The 22,846-nt window shown below is 39.8% G+C and overlaps 1 protein-coding gene across 1 annotated transcript in view; it reads right to left on the reverse strand.

Moving 5' to 3' along the window:
• The window catches only part of CTNNBL1 (catenin beta like 1), a 171,776-nt gene that overhangs the window by 124,009 nt on the left and 24,921 nt on the right, over window positions 1-22,846 (reverse strand). Inside the window, exons 2-4 of the mRNA XM_061207964.1 lie at window positions 17,747-17,935; window positions 13,543-13,649; window positions 4,742-4,883 (exon numbers count right to left, since the gene is read on the reverse strand). Coding sequence (XP_061063947.1) covers window positions 4,742-4,883; window positions 13,543-13,649; window positions 17,747-17,935 — 438 coding nt within the window. The remainder of the gene's footprint in view (window positions 1-4,741; window positions 4,884-13,542; window positions 13,650-17,746; window positions 17,936-22,846) is intronic.

Genomic DNA, 22,846 nt, shown 5'->3' on the forward strand with positions numbered 1-22,846 from the left:
GCTTGACATATAAAGTCTTGTTAGACAGTGCTTGCAGGAAAGCACTGGAGCAATAGCCAACTCCCTCCCAGTCCAATTAGAAGAAAGCCCTTAGGAGGCGCAAACCCTTCCCAGCCCTATTCCTGCTCATTAGCGCTGGGGCTCGAACACAAGGCACCCCTGACTGTTGTACACACCCTCTGGGATAATACGGTGTGTCGTATAGACCCAAACTGCTCAAGTGCAATTGATCCCTGCTGGTCTAAAAAAAACCTGTCTGCCCTTTATTTTCCAATTCCCACAATAATTCTTCACAAAATCCAACGGGACAACTTTGCAAGTTCTCCTGGCTTTCTAGAGTTTGAGAAAACTAAGCAGTAATTTAGAAAATAGTGCTAACGACTACTCCCTATTTCAGACAAAATAGAGCTGTCCCATCAGGACCAATGATCTACTCTGTAACTAACAAAACAAATCTCTCCCTTCCTGCATATTAGCATGCAACCAACTGTACTGATGCCCTCAGTTAACAGTACAATGAGACCTCATTTTTCTGAATCACAAATGGGTGGAGAGAAAGCAGATTTGAAAAAATCTGGTTTATATTATTCAATAGTTCTTATTAAAGAATAGGGCACTTAGCTGGGAAGCAGTGGTCATGATTTTAAAAATAAATAAAGCCATGGACCTGATATCCCTATAAGTTTGTAGTGACTACGTGAGCACATCAGCTTCCAGCACGTGAGGAATGGCAATTTCCATTGCCATGGTAGATATCGTGAAAATAAACTTGAAATGCACACTAATCTCCACATCTATCAAAAGCTTACCCATCTCCAATGCCCAATTCCCTAAACACTGCCAAACCAGAGATGACCTACGTTTTCTCAGAACACCAATGGTACTTCCTGAGCATAACACTCCAAGGGCACTTACCACACATAGTAATGTGAGTGTTTTTGCTATCAACTGGAGTTATTTTTTAATTAATTAATTAATTTATTTTTGGCTGCATTGGGTCTTCGTTGCTACACCCACGCTTTTCTCTAGTTGCGGCGAGCGGGGGCTACTCTTCGTTGCGGTGCGCGGGCTTATCATTGCGGTGGCTTCTCATTGCAGAGCACGGGCTCTAGACGCGTGGGCTTCAGTAGTTGTGGTGCACGGGCTTAGCTGCTCCACAGCATGTGGTATCTTCCCGGACCAGGGCTCGAACCCGTGTCCCCTGCATTGGCAGGCAGATTCTTAACCACTGCGCCACCAAGCGCAGTGCAACTAAGCCTGTGCGCCACAACTACTGAGCCTGCGCTCTAGAGTCCGCAAGCCACAGCTACTGAGCCCACGTGCCACAACTATTGAAGCCCACGTGCCTAGAGCCCGTGCTCCACAACAAGAAAAGCCACTGCAATGAGGAGCCCGCACACCGCAACGAAGAGTAGCCCCCGCTCACTGCAACTAGAGAAAGCCCGCAGGCAGCAACGAAGACACAACACAGACAAAAATAAAAATAAATTAATTTATAAAAAATAAAAATAAATAAAATAAAATAAAATAATAAAATACCTTTAAATGTACCTTTGATTTTATTTTTCTGTAGAAACACTCCAAAAGGGTCACAAAAAAGGGCTCTAAACATGTTTAAATGATTTATTTTAAAGGAAAAATTGTTTTAAAAAGCAATATTTCTAAAGGCAGCAGCTGTTGAATCCCACCTTGTGTTCCCTCCTAATGCATTCAGAGTGACTCTTCAATCCATGTGCGGGGTGTGCCCCTCCCTCTCTGCCCCTCACCCCCAGAGGTGCTCTTCACGGACCAGAATTCCTCTCCACAGCCAACTGATGGCTGAGTTCCAGCCTCTCAAGGGGGGAGATGAGGCACAGAAGCGCTGACAAGCCCTCACCAGCAGCAGTGATGCAGAGCGCCAGAATAAACTCTGAAGCTGCTTCTCACGGTTGAAAGGACGAGGCACAAGCTGTTTTCTCACATCCTCTGCCTCTTAAGGTTACAACAAACCAGCCTCTGATCCAATTAAAGTCCCTATAGTTTATGTTTTCTCAGAGAAGGACAAAGCAAAGATGACCTGTGCTTGCTGGGACCATAACCAGCCATGTATGGTTTTGGTTGATAAACGAAGAGTTAAAAAAGATTAAAAATTTAAGTCCTGACTGCCACGAAATTGTTTATTCACGGTAAGGTGTTTCGGGCAGTTACAGCTGTACAACAGTAAATTGTTAACAACCGTTTCCCGAAGAAAAATTTCCATTATAGATCACAGATAAGACAAGAAGCAGAGTGCAATGCTACTGGGAGATCAACATTCCAACTGATAGAGGATATGTAAGATGCAAGTCAAGAGGGCCTACCCTTTCTTGAAACCACTTTCAAGAAAAACGGTACTTTGAATAGGATGACATTTACCCTAATTGCTGCATCTAATTAAAATGAGGTAATTTAAAAAATTTCAAATGCACTTTAAACTTGATGTAGGGCATAATTAAAAAATTAGATTTAAAAAAATATCATTAGGGCAGCAGGGTGAAGGTTAGCAGACAAGAAGGGGAAAAAACAGTTTAGCTCTCAGAAAACAGGAGGGAAATGGCAGTCTGTCAAAGTTATTATAGGGGGACTTGTTTTTTTCCCTTCTTAAAGACCAGAACGTAATAACTTGGAACATCTGTGCCGTTGTCTTTCCCAAACATCCTGATGTCGAGCACACTTCTTGTGTCAGTCTTCTCCCCAGCAGGAACCAGGCTGGTGAATCAGCAAAGTGTCAGCATCTTCAGAAAGCTGCCACTATTATTTTGAGTTAGCAAGAATAAAAAAAGAATAAGAGTTGTGTTTCCAGAAACAAAATAGGTGATTGCTGTATAAATACACAAGGTAATGGGTGACTATACACCTCTGTCAGGGATGTAGTAAATCCTACAGGGAAAAGACTCAAGGTGCATTAGAAATGACACTGGACTGGAAATCAGGGGCCTGGAGCACCAGCCTCAACCTCAACAGCTAGTGGTCCAACATCTAGACCTTAGACTTGTTACTAACTAAACAAATAAGGCCCTGGACTAAGTCACCTCTAAGGTCTGTTTGGATTCTGAAAATCTACCATTCTTAGGTGAATTGAAATGTGAAGTCACAATTAGAACTCTTGGTTACTAACTCTGTGAGGACCAGTTAGTACCTTGAATAGGGCTATTCGTATGCTAGATACTCAATAAGTTTACTGACGGATGCTGCTTGAGCATCAGTGCAGCCTATGGTTCCTGGGGGTCTAGCACAGTGCCTGATAAGCACTCAAAGCCACGTCTACCAAATGAATTCATGAGACCCATACCAAACTCACCCAGAGACAAGCTAATTGACTAGGGTCCTCGTACAACCCAGAACCTCCCAGTGATGAGTATGGGGAATATACTCATCAATCTAGGGACTGACAGCAATTCTCAAAACTGTCTAACATTCCGTGAAGTATCAGAAATGGCTTAAAAGATCACCTTTCAAGAAGCCTGCATTAAGATTATTCACTGATTTATTTCTATGAGAATTATCAGGCAGGAAAGAACCTAGTCAGACATGCTCTCAGGAGAGAGATTACCAGAAAGATGAAAATAACATGAAGCAGCAGCAGATTTCCCATGAATATCACTCAAGCAGACTAACTACATTTGTCTCTTACCTTCAGAAATCTGGTTTCAAACAGAACTATTGGAAGAGAATTTGCTTTCATGACCGTAACCCCAACCACAGGTACATCAAAAACCTTTTCCACTAAAGCTGTTTCACATCTGATAGCAAAGACAAAGTATAAAAAGGTTTGAGTCATGATTCAGCTTCAGTTAAAAGTAACATTTACTAAATACCTACTATGTATCAGAAACTGCTTAGCACTTATATGAACTCCTTTGATCCTCTCAATAACACTGAAAGGCAAAAGTTTATATATATATATATATATATGAATGTTTATATTTTTTTCCAGTAAATGCCATCCACGAATATACACAGTATCATTCCCACAGATGAGTCTATAGCATTTAAGTCTTGAAAACAAGGTGACAACTGAATTCACAATTTTTAGATCCTTCGGTAATTTAATGTTCTATGCCCTTAAGGCTGTTAGACCTTAAGGTATCCAGGTCTGGTTACGTCCCAGTGACATAACTCATCTACTTTTGCAGATGAGAATACTAAGGGCTGGAGGGGCACCAAATTTCATACAGGGAATCAAACTTAGACCGTCTGTTTAGGTCTAATGCTGTCAACAAATACTAAATGTTATTGCGCACCCAGCCTCTTTTAAGGAATTGGGAATATAGCAGTAGACAAAGTAGATAAAAATCCCTGTCTTCCTGGACATTCCAATGTGAGACTAGAGGAGGGTTCAACTCCACTGGGCCATCTGTTAGCAAAATGATGTCTAGATCAACAGATAAAAATCCTGTCTGGTTTTGCCTATATAATGGGCCCCCAAATCAAGATCCTGAAAAATTAATGCTGTTAATGTATGAACAGGATACATCACGATGAATTCTAACACTAGTAAGAGCAAGTAGGACAATTAAGGGTTGCCCAAGATTTATTAATAGATAAAAACCAGACTTTCGAATGAGTAAAGAGCAGCGTGTGATTCAAGATGGGAGAAAATTAAAATGGAAATAGAAAACCAAACGTGACAGCAGACATCAGCAGAGACAGACAGGAGAAGAGAGTAAACAGCATTCCCCCACCACGTCTGCCTTCCTACTGAGGACAGCTCTGAAAGGATATCTGTATTATCATGTCCAAGCAACCCGAGGAGAGACTGAACAGCATTCAGCTCTACCAGAAGGTGGTACAGGTCTGGCATGGTGGCCACCACGTGCATCTCCTGAATGATGTCATTTAGGTCCAGCTCGGATTCCATAAACCTAGGAAGGGAAAACAAGACAGCATTATTGAAAGGGAAGGGGTACAATCAGTACTGAGGAGCAAACAGCAACATAATCCAGACAGAGAGACAATCTGTCAAAGTGTCTACAACAGACCAACCAAGAAGTATGCTCATCCAAAAATCATACTGTCACACAATTTCCTTGGGAAATCGATTTCCTCATTACAAAAATCAATCTCAGATTCAGATCTCACTACAGGGTTCCCCTTACTCTTGCAGTCACAAGTTGCCTTTTAGAGGCTTTGAAAGCATTTTGCAGCATTGGATGATCTATCTGCCCACCAGTCCTGTGGATTAGCTACCATTACCCCTTGGAATGGCAATTCACTCTGTTGCCCTGAACACAGTTATCCTACTGATCCAAAAAGGGCTTCTCTTACCTACCACTTCAGATCAAGAGCCAATTATTCCCCTTACCCAAAGGAAAGTACAGAGATTCTGCTGCCATCCAGAAATACCTTCCCCTCCCCCACACCCCTTCCAATGAGCTGATTAAGAGAAAGATCCCAAAGTAAAGTCTGGCATCCTGTAATCACCACCATACCTTAAGTAGCATGATACTTCACTCACATTTCCACACCTGAACCTTTCCGCAAACCTATGCCCAGGCACAAAGAACAGAACCGCTTTGCATTCACCTCTGCATGCCCTCCCCCAGTGTTTGACACAGAAGAAATGCCCACTAAGCCTTTGATGAACAAGACAGGAAGGTTTGTTCTGAGAAGGAAATGAGCTAATCCATGTAAAGCAACTGAAAAAATAACTGGCTGAGAGGAGTTAGTGGTTAAACACACTCTGGAGCCAGACTGCCTGGCTCTGAACCTCACTTCGCCACTTACTTAGCCTCTCTTTGCCTCAGTTTCTTCATCTGTATAATAAATGGGATAATAAAGTTACCTATCTCGTAGGCTACTGTAAAAAGTAAATGAACAAATACACATAAAGCACTTTAAAAATGTCTGACATGCAAAAAGCACTATACATTTGCTCTCATTTCTATTACTACTACTAACACATATGTCTATCTTCCCTTCCAGAATGTAAGCTTCTTAAAGACAGGAATTATATCTTTTGTCTCTATGTATCCACAGATGCCTGCTTAACTGAATTGAGGCCACAAAGAAAAGGAACATAAGCAGGGACTCCTGAAGTCATAAAGGACTCATCAACTTCCAGATGCTGAGGAGTTGGGCAAATACCACCTCTTCAGAACTCTGGAGATTCTGTAAGAACAAAATCTGGAGACTGTAATTTTTTTAAAACATGTCCATAATTTAGACAATATCTTACCACTGTTTTTCTCCATTACTATTTTTAATCATAACATTTATGTATTTTTTTTCTGATTATAAAACACCACTTTTTGTAGAAAACTGGGAAAAGGAAAGGTAAGCCCTCAAAAAGTAAACCGAAATCATCTATAATCTTATTAACCAGAAATAACCATTGATAATACTCTGGTATGTTTAAGTCATTTTTTCTCAACTCATAGCCTTCCCCCTGCCCAAAAGTAGCCTACACAGTATACAGTTCTATATATAATTTTTGCTGTTGTTGTTAACATAGTCCGAACAATTCCTCTTATCATTAAACATTCTTCTACAGCAGGAAAAGCCAGTATCCAACAGGGCTGTCAGTCCTTCTTCTCCCTTGGCAAAATCCCTCACTGAGCACAGCATCTCCCCTGCTGAGCCCAGACATGGCTTCAGAATCCTTCTCAACATAGTGTTCCAAGAAAAGACTACCAATCAATCACGGAGAGGGAACAGATTAGGCCTATCTGAAAGTCCTATTCTAAATAATACATTTTAAATAGCTACATGGTGTTCCCTTGTATAGATGTTCCATAATTTATTTTACCAATCCCCCTTTGTCAGATATTCAGATGGTTTCCAATTTTTTCCCTTATAACAAATGACACTAAGATGCATGTATTCATAACTATCATGTTAGGATAATTCCCAGGAAGGAAAGTACCAAGTCAAAGAGTATGCATAACTTAACAGGTTTTGATATATTCTGCCAGGAAGGCACCAATAGTGTATGAACTCCTTGTTTCCCCTCACCCCCTTCAAAAAAAAGTATTATCTATTTAAAATCTCCTAATTGAGACGGGAAATGTAACTTTTTAAAATTTTGCATTTCTGATAACCACCATGGTAAAAATTTTGTTAATGTTTACTAGCTATTTGTATTTCTTCTTTGCCTATTTTTATATCAGGGTGTTCATCTTATTATTGATGTATAAGCACTCTATATATTAATGAAATTAATCTCTGTCATATATTGCAAAAAAAAAAACAAAACCCAGAGAAAAATATTTGTCCTTTAATTTGTACATTGTGCTTTTTGACATAAAGGTTTTTAATTACCTTTGCCTTATGAACTCTATTTTACCTGTATTCTGAGCAAGGTTTTTTCTATGCTAAGATCAGATATACGGTGTACTTTTATGTTTATACATTTTTAAATGTTTAGGAGTAATAAAACTAAAATCTATTTCAGTGTATAATATAGGGCAAAGATCTAACATTATATTCTGCAAATGTCTGGCCAATTGCCCCAATACTATAATCTATCTCTTTTCCACAAATTTGAAGAAATGCCACCTCTATCATACACTAAATTTTAATGTGTACTCCAATCTGTTTATGGGCTTTTCCCTCCATTTCATTGATTTGTCTGCAAATTCCTGAGCCAGGACCATACTTTCATAGTGTTACAATATATTTTATATCTGTTATTGCAAAACACTCCTATGTTAGCTTTCTTTTTGAATGCTTCCTTGTCTATTCTCACCTGCTTATTATTCCAAGTAAACTTCAAAATTATTTTTGTCAGGTCCCCCCCATACCACTTTTATTTTTTTAAGTCTCCTTCCACAGTGCTTACAAATAGATTACCTTTTAAATCACTAGTTCCCCATCACCTAAAGTGTGGAAACCAAATCAGAATCATGACATGGAAGGGCTGGTGCAGACTTCAGATATTCCATGGGGCAGTAGGTCTATATAATCTTTGAATCTAATGGGCTCAGCAAACCTCTAAGGCTTATTTGCCTTACATGGGTAGTTTAAAACAAAACAAAAAATCTGATTTCTTGAGAGTAACTTGACAAAAGATCTTTGCAGCTCACTGGGAAGAATTAGCAAGGGAGACTGGGCACTAACTAGTAATAAACAAAATCATCTTGCACACAAGGAAGAGATTTGGGGAGTTGAGTGATAATTAGTGAAAGAATGTCAGCCTGGAGAGAAGCTTCTGGTGGTATCCTGCAGGGCTCCATCCTTAGGTCTATTTAGATCAACTATATTATTTTATTTTTATGTTTTGATCAACAACTTGAGTGAAGATATATAAAAGGCAAACTTAACAAATGTCATGTAACACAAAGCTTATAGTGAACGTAGCAGCTGACAGAATCAATTCAAAAAGTTTCTGACAGGCAATGATGATGAGCCAAATCTAACAGGAGAAAAATTACCTAGGGTCTACGTGGAGAACGCATTGAACCAAAAAGTCAAGTATAAATACATGGGGCAGGAAAGACACAGTGTAGTAAGAGGACATGTGTAGAAAGGACCTGATGGTTTTAGTCAACTGTAACCACAATACAAATCAGACCACGAAACAGTTCTGCCAGGACAGAGACTACTTCTCAGTCATCTCTGGACACCTAGCACTGGGCACACTCCCTGGTCCACTGCAGAAATTCAGCAGATGCCTTCCAAATGAAGGAGCAGAGGAAAGTAGCTGCCACAAATGCTGCTGTGGTTTTAGGCTGCTTAAAAGAAGACAAGATAGTTATGCTGATTAGATGACCATAAAAGTCTGTGACATCTGTTATGGGAACCATACTTTAGGAGGGATATGGAAACTAATTTGGGGAAGCAACTGAGGTTATAAGGAGTCTAGATATCCTCTCACAGGAGGATTTGTTGAAATTCTTTTTCGTTCAGAGTTGAAATCTTAAGAGTCAGAGCTGCCAAATGATGAAATAGGTTTCTCTGGAAAGTTAGATCTTTGTCACTGGGGGGAATTAATAAAAGGTGATATAAAAAAATCAATGATGAGAAGGGAGAAACGGACTGTACCTTTCAGTCCCTTCCAACTTTGAAATCCTTCTTCCAAATATGCAATCTTAACCAAATATCTTTAAGTTTAGAAAGTCAGAAAATTATCAAAACAAAACGAGCAGAAAGTCAACTGTGAGCAGGGAAACAGCATAAAAATACCACTGGGGTCCCATGTGACATGAGTAACGAGATATAGTGGGAAATGCCTGGAGGTAGGAATGAAATTGACCTGGGTCACACCCCAGCAACATTATTTACTGGCTGTGTAAACATTAGCAGTGTGTCAGTAAGTATTTATGGGCACATACTAGGTGCCAGTCACTGTGCTAGGTACTGAGGACATAACAGATAGCAAAGTAATCCCAGTTGCTGTCCTCACCGAGCTCCTAGCCTAGCACAAATACAAATAATCTATTACATACAATTCATTGTAAGGATATCCAGCATTGCCCAAGAAAATTGCCATTGGAACACAGAGCACTTGGCTCCAACCTTGTCAAGGGAGACAGAATATTAACTAACCTATCTCTAAAACTCAACTTCCTTAATCTTCCTATCTGAATTATAGTGAGGATTAAAAGAGATAATAAAATGCCTAACAAGTGTTGGCACGTAGTAGGTAGTCAATGAATCTAGATACCCTCAAGTTTGCTACACTATAACAAAGAAAATTCTCTTTTTGCTGACAAAAGTACAAGTCTACTCATTTAAAAGCACACACTACAGTATTTGCAGACGGCTGCCTAGGGATTAGGTATACCTTCAGCAACAGATGACTCACAGCTGGGGGGAGAGGATCAAGCTAGAGGTCAATGGGAAAGCAACAGAGCAACATATTAAAACAGTAACCCAGGCTGAGATGGGGTCACTGATTCCATCTGGTAGGACGGAGAATATTCTGCTAGCTTGCCCATGTACATTTCCTTCAGACCAGCAGGATGTTCTCCCTCAACCACAAAAGTGAATTTTAGCAAGTGATCAGCAATGTTCAAAAACACTATAAGAACAACAGAAACCAATGAGTCCTCCTGCAATCACAAATCCAGCTGTAAGTGCACAGAGAACATGATGCTTCCTTCACCTTGCTAAATCAGCAGTTCTCAAAGTGTGGTCCTGGGACTGCAGGTGGTGGCTGGAGATCCTTTCAGGGGTTTATAAGATCAAAACTATTTTTACAACAACTCCAAAACATTATTTGCCTTTTTCACTCTCATTCTCTTACGAGTGTACGGTGGAGTTTCTCAGACAACTATACAATAATGTGATGATACCATTGCCCTAACGGCTAATGAAATGTGTACTTGAATATTCTAGAATTTTCTTAGATAAGTACTTTGGGGTACTCAATAATTTAAGGGCACAAAGGGATCCCGAGACGAAAAAATTTGAGGACCACTAAACTAAATAATTCTGCCCCTGCAAAAATGAAGAGAAAAACTACTAAAGGACTTACTAGGGAAACAGCACACTCTACTAGATGTGATGTTTGGGAGAAAGATCACACAGTGCAAAGTAGAGGCTGCATAAGAGAATTGTCAATTGAATCTGAAATGCAGCCAAATGAAGAGAGGCATTTTTTGGTATGCAATCAAAATGACAATTGCATATATGGGAAAATAAATTTGAATGTTTCTGATCTCAACCAGAAAGTTTCATTCAAATATGCTCTAGCAATTTTCATCTTAATTGCACCTTGCTGGTCTAGAGAATTATAAAAGACACTGCACCGGTAAGAATTCAAGAACTCAAGGTTAAAACACAATGTAGTTTCCTAACTGCTTTTGGACATAAAAAAAAAAAAAAAATGTTCTTTGTGCATAATTTCAATTTTCAAATGTTTAGATTTTAAAACTAAAATAGTATATAAATTTTGTGTGAATGGAAAACACTGTTGATATTTTTAAATAAAATAACATTTTCTTAAAACCAGTTCATGAATTGTAACAATATAGCATCTGTGGTACCTAAGATGTAGATGGTGAACATAAGCTGCAGAAACTCGCTGCTCTAAAATGACAAGTATACCTACCAAGTGGGCAAAGGTAATACTGCCATTCCAAGAAGTAAATTGGATTTCTTAAATTTCCAGTGTCATCAACCTGTGGCATAGCTGCCTCATAATGTATCCTTGGGTTCCAAGCAACAGGGATGTAGTAAATATGACATCAACTATATAAGATCTCTCTTGTTTACTGAGTGCCTACGGTATGGCAGGTACCGTGCTAGGCACTACAGAGACAAACAATACACACCAACTAAAAGGAACACAGAGTCTATTGCAAGAAGACCGCTGAGTAAAGAAATAACAATAAAACAAATGGCAAAGATGTTAAGAGAGATCAAATTCATTATGAGCAAGAACGTAGGGAAAGAGACCTGCTGGTGACAGAACTAAAGGATATGGTGGGGAATTTGGCAGTAGCTATCAAAATTTAAAATGCACATGCCCTTCAATCTGGGAATTCAACATTTAGATGTGTATCCTATAGAAATACATGTACACTAAGACACATGTACACAGAGGTTCACTACAGCATTATTCATAAAAGCCAATATTTAAAATAACCAAATGTCCATCTATAGAAACATAATAAATAAATCATGGTAAATTAATTAATAAATCATGGTATCTCCAAACCATGAAATGTTATGCACCAGGCACAAAATATAAGGTAAATATGCATGCACCAACACTGAAAGATCTTCCGTTATGTGACCAAAAAAATCAAGGTGCAGAATATGTACAGTATGATTTAGGTAGGAGAAAAATATTTGCATATTTATATATATGTAAATAAGTGTACAGAAAACAATCAAAAAGGATACTCACAGAAGTGTTCACAGGTGCTATCTCTAAGTAGAGGAATGGAAAGGGGATCAGTGCAGTGAAGGACAGCTTTCATTTTTCATTCTACTATGCACTATTGGTATTTTTTACGATGACAATCTATTCGTGTATTACTTATATAATCAACACACACACACACACACACACACACACACACAGAGCAGTATGACAAGTGCAATTACTGTTGTACGGTAGAGGTCAGCACAAAAACTGATAGCACTCTGGTGCGGGGAAAGCTGAGCTCTGATCTAGCTACTCCTACTGTCAAAGGGGGCTGTGGCCCTAGGTCCAGTAACCAGGTTCTCCCCTCTCCACCTCCTCATCCACAGTACAGAGAGAACGTAGTGGACCACAATAGCCTTACCAAGTTGCCATGAGAACAGGATGCCCTCTGATACCTCTGTGCCTTTGTTCCTGCTAGTCACACTGCCTGGCATGCCTTTCCATGTTTTCTGCCTAACTAAAATCAAAATCATTCTTCAAGGCCCAGCTCAAATACCACCTCTTCTGTGAAGCCTTCACTAGCCCCCGACTTGGTATTCACTGCTTCTTCCTCTTTGCTCCCACAGTACTTTGCTTGTATTTCTTTTAAAGTATACTTCCTTCTACCATGCATTTATAGTCAGTCTCCCTAGTAACCTTTAAACTTGAGTGCAAAGACTATACTATTCAACTCCTAATTGCCTAGGGGCCTTAGGCATATTAAGATTCATTAAAAGTGTATGTCCTAGGAAGGAGGAAGGGAGGGAAAGAGAGATTTAGGACATTAAAATCTGTATAAATATGAAAATCCATTTACTTAGGATTCAAAACTGATGCAAAGTTATCAGATTCCTCATTATAGCACTTCACAGTGCACTGAGGAGCTGGTGTAGTAACAACCATATTAACTATCATTTCATGAGCACTTACTATGTGCCAGATACTGAGCTAAACACATGCCATTATTCTCATTTATTCTTCACAACCACCCTGTGAGGAAGGTACTATTTCTTTATACAGATGAGACACCTGAGGCTAAGAAAGGAGAAATGACTTACTCAAGGTCATTTGGGAGTCACACCCATATTTGTCTAACCCCAAAGCCTTTGACATTTCTCAACAGTAAAGCTATCACTAATGGCAGCCATGGTCAGTCTTCCTGGGGCCTTGAGAAGAGTAATGCAAAAAAGAGTTAACATAACAGGCCTGATCCTTAGAAGGGCCTGGTCCGAGGCTGGCAGCTGGGAACCTGGCTTTTGAAACAATTCCTAAGTGATAAGGTTGATTTGCCCATCTGGGGCACTGAACATCTGCTTTCCTTCTGTGAGCCTGGAATTTTGGTAGCTGTTGCTGGCAGAGAATGCTATGATCTGTCTTCAATAAATACCCTGGTCTCAGAGTCTCAAACGGGCTTTCCTAACAGAAACACTGCACATGTGATGATGTATTTCACTGCTGGAAAAAGGAGCATGTTGACCCCTCCCAGTGGAAGGGAGAAAACACAGGAAGCCTGCACATGAATTTCTCCAAACTGCCTGATGTGTCTTTTCCCCTTGTTGATCCTATTGTGTATCCTTGAGTACCACTGACTCCGAGTCCTGTGAGTACTTCTAGTGATTTCCCAAACATGTGGGTCATCCTGGGAAGACAAAACACACAAAGAGCAAAACAAAATAGCAAACAAAACATCTCAGAGGAGAAAGGGCAAAAACAGCAAAACAGAGCCTTACTTCTCTGGATTGTCTGGAAACTTGATCCGCAACTCTTGGTTTTTGTATGATCTTTTTTCAAATGTAAGGATCATTTTCTTCACTGAGCTTTCATCCAATGGTTCTTCCTGGGGTAAAGAGACAAATGCAACAATTTCAGTCCAAAGGGATTTCTTATTCACTAATCACTACTTCTTTCCCGTGGCTCTTACATGCCATTCTGCCCCTCACCTTTCTGGATTAACTGTACAGTACATACTTTATCTCCCTCATTAGAATGAGGGTTAAGGGTGTACATCACATGTTACTTTGTATCATCACTCTGTGTGTCTCACATCTAGCACAGGAAGTTCAACTTAAGGTATTAAAGACTCACTCATTCAACAAATATTTCTTGAGCATACCGTATGGCATGGAGTAAGCAACGATATTAAATGAATATTGTTTAATATTTATTTCGTCCTTCTCTTCTGTTGTACAGGTAAGATAACATTTAGAGGTTTAAAGAACTTGCTCAAGGTCAAACCCTGAGTCAGTGACAGTGCCCCTCAATCTTTTCCCTACACCGGGGGTCAGCAAACTATGGTCCATACGTCAAATTCAACTTATAGCCTATTTTTGTACACCCATAAGAATGGTTGTTAATTAGCAATAGTCACTGCTTTGTGTTTCTTATATTATACATTACTGTATCTAGTCCTTACTAGCTACTGAGAAGGGTATCAGACAGGTACCTGGAATCCCGATACAGCAACAAGAATTTAGTAACCTCGCTCAGAGGAAGCATTAAAAAAACTAGCAGACCATACAGAATATTCTTACTTCATACAGTGGAATAATACCTACAAAGGTAAATAAAGTGAATTTTTGAAAACAGAATCATTCGCCCCCCCCCAAAAAAAATCTACACTAAAGTTTCAGAAATGTTTTTTCCTCAGTTTATTTCCCAGTTTAAAGTAATGTGCTGCAGTACACTCTGCCTCTCTAACACTCTCCGAACTCCTAGCTTCGTAACTTTGTAGTCATTGACCAAAACTCGCACCTAAAGGCAATAAAGAAACTGCTATTAAGAGAACCAGAAATAGATCCTTTTGGAAAGCACTGAATCATCTCATAATTTTTTAAGTACCCAAAAATGTTAGCTATTATGTTATTAAATTTAGATTTTGGCATATTGAGGTTTTTTTTTAAATTTACTTATTTTATTTTTGGCTGTGTTGGGTCTTCATTGCTGCGTGCGGGTTTTCTCTAATTGCGGTGAGCGGGGGCTACTCTTTGTCGCGGAGCACAGGCTGCAGGTGCACAGGCCCCAGGAGTTGTGGCTCGCGGGTTCTAAAGCGCAGGCTCAGCAGTTGTGGAGCACAGGCCCAGCTGCTCCGCGGCATGTGGGATCTTCTTGGACCAGGGCTCGAACCCGTGTCCCCTGCATTGGCAGGCGGATTCTTAACCACTGCACCACCAGGGAAGCCCCAACATATTGAGTTTTAAGTGGGAGATACCTATACATTCATTTTGGGCATGACACCTTTCTTAGATTTTATCAATGACTCCTGGACCCTGAGGTACTCTGTTGGAACCCCACCCACTCCCCAGTGTCTACAGCTTTAAGGAGAGGTACCCTGACTTGGTAAAAAAAACTGAAGTCAGTGCCCTGGCTCAGTCAGGACTCAGAGCTTAGCTTCACTACTTACTACCCACGTGGCAACATTACTTTGCTGAATATAATCTTCAAACCCTCACCAAGTCTAATTGATTCTACCTCATAAGTGAATTCATCCACTTGGCATTTAGAATAAAGTCCCAAATCCTTCACATGACCTGTATAAGGAAGGCCTGACAGGATTTGGCCCAGTAATCTCTCCAACACCAAACCTCTATTAGTGGCCCATGTCTGCTTATTCACTGTTGACTCTCCAGTGCCCATGATAGGGCCTGGCACACAGGAGACATCCAATGAAGATCTGTTCAAGGAAGGAAGGAAGGAAGGCAGGCAGAAAGGGGAAAACTATTACCTGTATCTTTCAAGGTCATAGAGATGACCTAAAGACATGAGGTACATAAACTTGTTTTATAAACTATATGACACTCTATTAATATAAGCTGTTATTGTAACTATTAGCATGATTGTTAATGTACCCAACTTATCACTGGGATTTAACTAAAATAATTTAAGTTGCTAGGAAAGGGTTAAATCACTTTCAAGCAATCTCAGTACCTACGGCTTTTCTTTCCCTTAGCTAACATCCTGCCAACCCTGTAGGAAAAAACTTTATTAGTGTTAATAATACAGCTCTCATAGGATTCCCAAAGTCTTAGCCTCTCCAGGGTTTGGCCTTCCCTCCTTTAATTTCTCTCCAACACTGGGGGAAAACCGAATTATCAGTCTTAGTCATCGGCCACAGCAGTATCTCCAATAGCTCAACGTCAGAAACCAGAGGGAGATTTCAGAAAGATGAATGCTGGTGATGTAGCACAAAAAGGACAATAATATTTTACAAGTTCACGTGACTTTACAGGGGCAAACAACACTTGTTTTTCATCAAATGGGACTTTGGTGGCAGTGAGAAAATAACTCCTGGACTTGTAGCCTTCCATACGTCATTTTTACAAAGCGACCTCTTTTTCCCTGTCCCTTAACAGAAGGGCTGGTCCCACATCCCATTTCTGTCTCCCAGGCTAGAAACCATTTACCCATGACAGCTACTATCCTAATCCTCCAGTACCAGCCTTGCCCGACACGGGAATTATACCTGCCAATTAACTGCCGCTGCAGGGCTAACAGATTGATCAGAAGCTAGTAAGGAGGGAGGGAGAGAGGGAGGATGTGCTACACACACTGTTTGTCTAAGGCTGGCAGGGCTGCTGCCCTCAGAGAGGAAATCCAGGACTGTCTCCCACCACAGATTTCCAAAGTGTCACCATCTCTTAGGGGCAGACCCCCGAATTACCACTGGTAGAAATCCTAATGAGGAGAGAGTTACTGTCATAACACAATAAAGACCTTTTTGGAATATGAATCAATTTTTTTTTCTTCTCAGATTCACACTCCAGCTTCATTTTTAAATCCAAACTTAGCATCAAGTCTTTGAGGGAACCAAAAAACAGCTGGCTCTTAAGAATCTATTTCTATAATTCATACTGAACAAAATGCCAGAGTGAAATAACATACAAGTTAACACTTAAGGATTTAAAGAGACACAAAAGGTAAGGTCACATTATTTTTAATCACTGATATTTTACCTCTATTCTTTTCAGCTTCATTCATTTATTCATTCAATAAATATTTGTTAAGGGCCTACACCAAGTTCTAGGCATTGCTCTGAATGCTAGAGATACAGCTGTGAACAAAACAGAGCCAGTCCCTGTTTTCAACAGAGGTTGGGGAGAGGATAACAAATGAGTAAAATAACAAACAGGAATTTCAGATCATGATAAGCGCTGTGAAGACAGTATACAGAATAAAGTGATAAGAGAATAAGAGAACGACTTGCAGGGCTACCTCAGAGACAGGAACGACTTCCCTGAGGAGGAAACGTCTGAACTGAGACCTGAATGAGAGGAAACCAGTCATGTAAAAAGCATCAGGGGAAGAAGAGCATGCCAGCAGAGGACACAGAAGTAAAAAGGTTCAGAGGCAGGAGTCAGTGCAAAGGCCCTAAGGCACCCTGAGGAACAGCAAATAGAAAGGGCATTGGGTAGCTCTTTCCCTAAACCATATTTTTTCAATCACATCTAAATACCTAATCCCCTGGCTGCGCCTTTAATTTCTTCAACCTTGTTGCTTTGCGAAGGCCATTTCAACTGCCTGAAAAGCCCTTCTTCCAGCTGTTTGACAGAATTCTACTCCTCTTTCAAAGACTATTGACTGTACTTAAAAATGAGTGCCCTCTATGTGTCCTCAGTACTGGCTAGGAAGCCTCTCTGACCCTCCTCAGTCGATACTAATTGCCCCACAGTTCAGTGCTTGGGCCTCGATTATAATATATAATCCAGAATAATTTAAAAACTCTATCTGTAATGTTCTTTACAGTTTGTAAAATGCTTTCCCAACTCCATTATTCCACTTAACCTTCATGTCAACACTGTGAAATAAGTATTCTTAACCCCATTTTACAGATTAAGCTGGGAAGTTCAGGGAAATTAAGCATTTAGCACTGAATTACACTCTACAGATGCTGTGTCAGGGCCGAGCATCTGAGCTCCAAGCCCAACTCTGCCACCTTACCTCTTCCTCTTCCTCCTCACCCTCTCTGTCAATAATTTGAAGCAGCCGTTTTTTGTCATCATCTGCTTCTTCGACCACAGTCATTTCCTCCTCCCGAAAGCGGCCACGCTCTCGAGTACCAGCTTGTCTCCGACGTATCTTCAGCTCTTCCTCTTCATCATCCCGGGGACGTTTTGTGCCCCTGTTGGGCTAAGAAAGAGAAAAAAGAAACACAGGATTTTAGAGCTGGAAAATATGTAGAAGGGCATACATACCAAGCATTCTAAAAGTTTTCGAGAATTCCCTGACTGAAAAACACCATAGCATACAATTTCTCCCACAGAATGAAGTAAAGCTCTAAGTGGTTATTTTTCAGACCCGCAACGATTCTATAAATACATGATTACAGTCACCTACAAGGTAGCTGGCTTTTGTTACAGGTATTTTTCAATATGCAAAGTTTAGCACTTCACAAAAGTTCCTGTATATACAGAAATCACGGGGAACAAGGCTACTTTGAGAAGTGAACGCTGGGTTAAGCTCAATTTACTAGTTAGGACTCAGTCCCCAACACCAATCCCTTAGTACCTGGTTTTAATTCAGATTTTAAAAAGATTATAGTCACTCACAAGTAATTCAAACAGAGAATATTACATACATAACTTCCAAGGGTCTACAATGTTCTAAATTCCTACTTTACAGCAGAGTAGAGTAAGGTCCAGAGGTCAAGTATTACCCAAGGTCACAAAACCAGGAGCGGCGCTGAAAATAGAATGGTACTTCCTGACTCCTAGTCCAGGGCTTTTCCCACCACACTGGTAGGGTCTCATTCTGCCTCTGACAGTGCAATCCATGGAGGAGTTTTTACAATTGCTTGCCATTCAGCTGGAATAAAACAGGGCACTACTGAAACGGGCCTCAGAGCTGAGGAAAAAGAGCACCGCACTAGATATCAAACAGCCCAATATCTCCATTCAGCTTGAGTTACTACTGTGCAACTCTGGGCACATCATTTAACCTCTCTAAGCCTTACTTTCCTCATCTGCAAGTGGAGATTATCACCCTTTTCTCCCTGTGAACTTCAGAAAAGATGTTTTTGTGTGTATTTTTAAAAATTTTTTCAGCTTTATTGAGATATAACTGACATACAACATTGTGCAAGTTTAAGGTGTACAACATGATGATTTGATTCACATATATATTGTGAAATGATACCACAATAAGGTTAGTTAATACCTCTATCACCTCACATAATTACCTTTCCCCACCACCACCGATGGTGAGAACATTTAAGATCTCAGCAACTTTCAAGTATACGACACAGTATTATTAACTACAGTCACTCTGCTATCTATACATTAGATCCCCAGAACTTATTTACCTTATAACTGGAAGTTTGAACCAAACGGTGGCAAACTGTAGTGAAAGAACACTAAACTATAACAATACTAAACAAATATATAAAATTATTACTATGAGTTACTTAATCCAAATGATTCTGTCTTCCCCAACACAAAACATTTGTGTTAGGCGGCTCTTCAACGAGCTTTTCTTTATCGGTTACAATAACTGCACACACCAACAGTGTGCTAGGTGCAATGTGGTATGTTACTACCAAAGTGAAGAAAATGCTACATTCACTGCCAGCCTGCTAAGTTGCTTTTGGTGATAACAGACAAATTTCTATTATACATGATACACATCTCACCCTGTGACTTAGAACCCACACTGTTACTGAACTCTGCTACCCCAGTGGTACAAAGGCATTCCCCTCTGTATTCATGTACCCTGCTGGTTCCACATACCAGGTACTTCAGTAAGTCTAAGCATATGACATTGCTTAGAAAACTCACATTAGACAATTCGGCTTGTGGGGTACCACCTGCTATTTTTCACTCTGTTCCTGAGTCTCCCTGGGATGGATTATAATTTCATATGATCACACTCTATTTCCATAAATATAAAAATTACAAAAATCTGTTGTCATCGTTACTAGTCTACACGTTAAAAAAAGAAGAAGAAAAAGAAAAAGAAAACGGAAATCAACATGCCAGTAACCAAAGAGTACAAAAAAAGGAGGTGGTGGTTTTCATGTGAGAAGGAGAAGGAGGTAGCTTGCTCCTAAAGGAGGGCAGGCTTCAAACTAGGTAGCTCCACAGCAGGTAAGGAACTTCAGCCCCCTGGGAGCACTAATTCTTTCAGGCTCATAAAACAAGCCCTGCTGCGGTTCTGATTAGCATGAGCCTATTGCAGCAGCCAAATCAAAGCATGAGCTCCATAGTCCTCCACGGAGAGGAGATTTCTGGATTGTTTATCTCAGCGCAGAGAGAAAAGGCAGTGGACCACAATTAAAAGGAGAAAGCTAAATACTGCCACAGTTAAGAAATGCAAAAAAAAAAAAAAAAAAAGAACACTGGCAATGTCTCTTTTGAACATATCTTCCAATCCACTTATGTAAAACAAACATTTCAGAGGTCAGGGAGGAGTTTCATTTTTACCACTAATAATTTCCACTGAAATAGCACTTTCCTTCTGCAGAACTTAAAGCACTCCTTTTAATCTTTACCCCATCTCTGGGGATGAGAAGTAGTTAACAGTTCTATCTTATAAGCAGGGAGACAGGATGCCTGAGATCCTTTAATAAACTCTTGCAAAGACAACCTGGTGCCTTCTAAAAGTTGAAACTGATCTCTGGGAAGTTTGCCAATTTCCATGATTCCAGGACCCTAGCTGAGACAGATCTGAGGGACTTTCAGGCAAGAACATATACCCATAAACATAAGTCATACAAGATGTTAGCCAAGTTAAAATAATATTTGTTAAACCATTCATTCAACAAATAATTTATTAAAGAATTCCAAGGCTTGAAGGATCCTCAAGTAATCAGCCTGGCCTAGTACCAGTCCCAGGCTTCCATTAGGGTAATGTCTAAATGGGGACACAGGGATAGACAGGGCTAGAACGGATTCTTGAGACAAGAATAGCTTTGCTAATCTTTATGAATAGTCTAAGCACATTCCTAAGAGGGCAACCTTTAGGTTTACCCACTGTATCTCCAATTTCCTTCCCCCTCATACAGGGTATTCGGCTTTAGCTCCCCTCATGGAGGACAACTCTGTAGCAGAGCACAGCACAACCCATCCCACTGGGAGGCTTTGACATGGTTCCTTGACAAACATAACAGCTCCCACCTCCCTCTCCAACAGATGGATAAGCCTCCCAAAGGCCCTGATATATTTTATTTCAGCATTTTTCTCTCCCAAGGCAAAATTTTAAAAACTTCTGTTCTTTACTTCTCTTCTCAACTCTCAATTCTTTTTCAGATACTAACCCTCCAAATAGAGAAGTTCCTACTCATTTCTGAAATTTGACCATTCTGAGTAATAAAGGTTAAAATTCATTTCTTTAACAAATATATAATAAGTGCCAACTATATATAAGGCACTGTGCTGGGGACTGGAGACACACGGCATAAAGACAAACATTGCTTTGCTATCAAGGGGCTTAACAATCTAGGACATAGCAGTCCAATCAAAATATAATGCAAGCCATAGATATAATTTAAAATTGTTTTAGCAGCCAAATAAAAAAAGAAACAGATGAAATTAATTTCAATAATATATTTTATTTAATCCAATATATCTAAAATATTACCATTTCAACAAGTAATCAATATAAAAAATTACTAACAAGGTATTTTACTTTTTTGTTTTAAATACTAAGTCTTTGGAATTTGGTAGATGTATTTTACACTCGTGGTGTATCTCAACACAGAACCAGCCATATTTCATGTGCCCAACAGCCATGTGCAGCTAGTGGCTACCATACTAGACATCCCCGGTTTAGGGAATTTTCATCTGAGGGGTTCCTGTTCCCTGATAATGTCAAAATGAAATTGGATTTCTGGCAACACTGAATGAAATAGGGACTCATATAAAGCTGAAGTCCTATTTGTAAAAGATCCCCATTAAAATCTGTGAAGCTAACAACACCCTGCCCCAGAAATAAACTTCTAGATTATATTTACCAGTATTCACCACTGAGAGAGTGATCAGTTATACAAAACAAAGCAAGAATATGTAAGTGGGGAAGAACCTAGGAACTGCCAAACTGCTTTCACTACAGAAGAGACAAAGGACTCTGGATCCAGAAAGGGAGCACTCACAGCCTGTCAGAGAGGTCATCAGCTCAGGCCTGAGCTCTCCTTGCGTTTTACACAACCAATCCCAAGAGGATTAAGCCAGTCTTACCAGTCACCTTTGGAGATTAATTTGTTTTGGTATCTGAAAGGTGTTTGGAATCCCTCAAGATGAAGGAATGACAAAAGAAATTGTTCTTAATAAAGTCATTTCTCTGCTTCTGCTGCCCACAGCAGAAAAATGATTAACTCTTAACTTCTGATGTACTAGAACATCAGCCTTTAAGGATTTTTACAATCTTCTACATCCCCTGCCTTATTCCCAATAGGTGGTGAGCAGAATAAATGCTCACTAAGCATTTGCCGCCATCCAACCACACAGCTGGTACCCTTTCTAGGATACACAAAGGATTCCCACTTGCTCAAAGCTTATAGGAAGCTCCAAGAATATATATATAATATGTCTTTACTTTCCAAAACTCTTGATGCCTTGTGTGTGTTTGTGTGTGTATGATGAATGATATATATACCCATCCCCCTAGAAATAGAAATCAAGACATCTCCATGAAAGCTTTGAAAGAATTAAAAAATTAAATAAGCAATCTGCCTAGACTAGTCCCTGCATACCCAGACAATACCCAACCTAAGCTTTAGGTTTCATTTCTCTTCCCCTCTCTCTCTCTTTTTAATTAAAAAGCAGTGAGAAGCTGTAGCTATAATGAGGGGCTGTGGGAAAATGCAGTTATATTGGGCTCAAAGTAATGTACCATAGGAAGAGGCTACATCACCAGAACGAATCCTAAATTAAAAATCCACTATGAAACCAACCCCATTTCCTCTGAGCATGCAATCTATATTATCGCATTTATGGTCTGTCTCGACCTCAATTAAACTTGAGGGTGGGGGAGAAGAAAGGGGACTTCTATAATAAGCAATAATGGTATCATTATGATAAATTATGAAAACACACAGTGCAATTATTA

Source organism: Eubalaena glacialis, chromosome 13 (genome assembly GCF_028564815.1).
Source record: "Eubalaena glacialis isolate mEubGla1 chromosome 13, mEubGla1.1.hap2.+ XY, whole genome shotgun sequence".
Lineage (NCBI taxonomy): Eukaryota > Metazoa > Chordata > Mammalia > Artiodactyla > Balaenidae > Eubalaena > Eubalaena glacialis.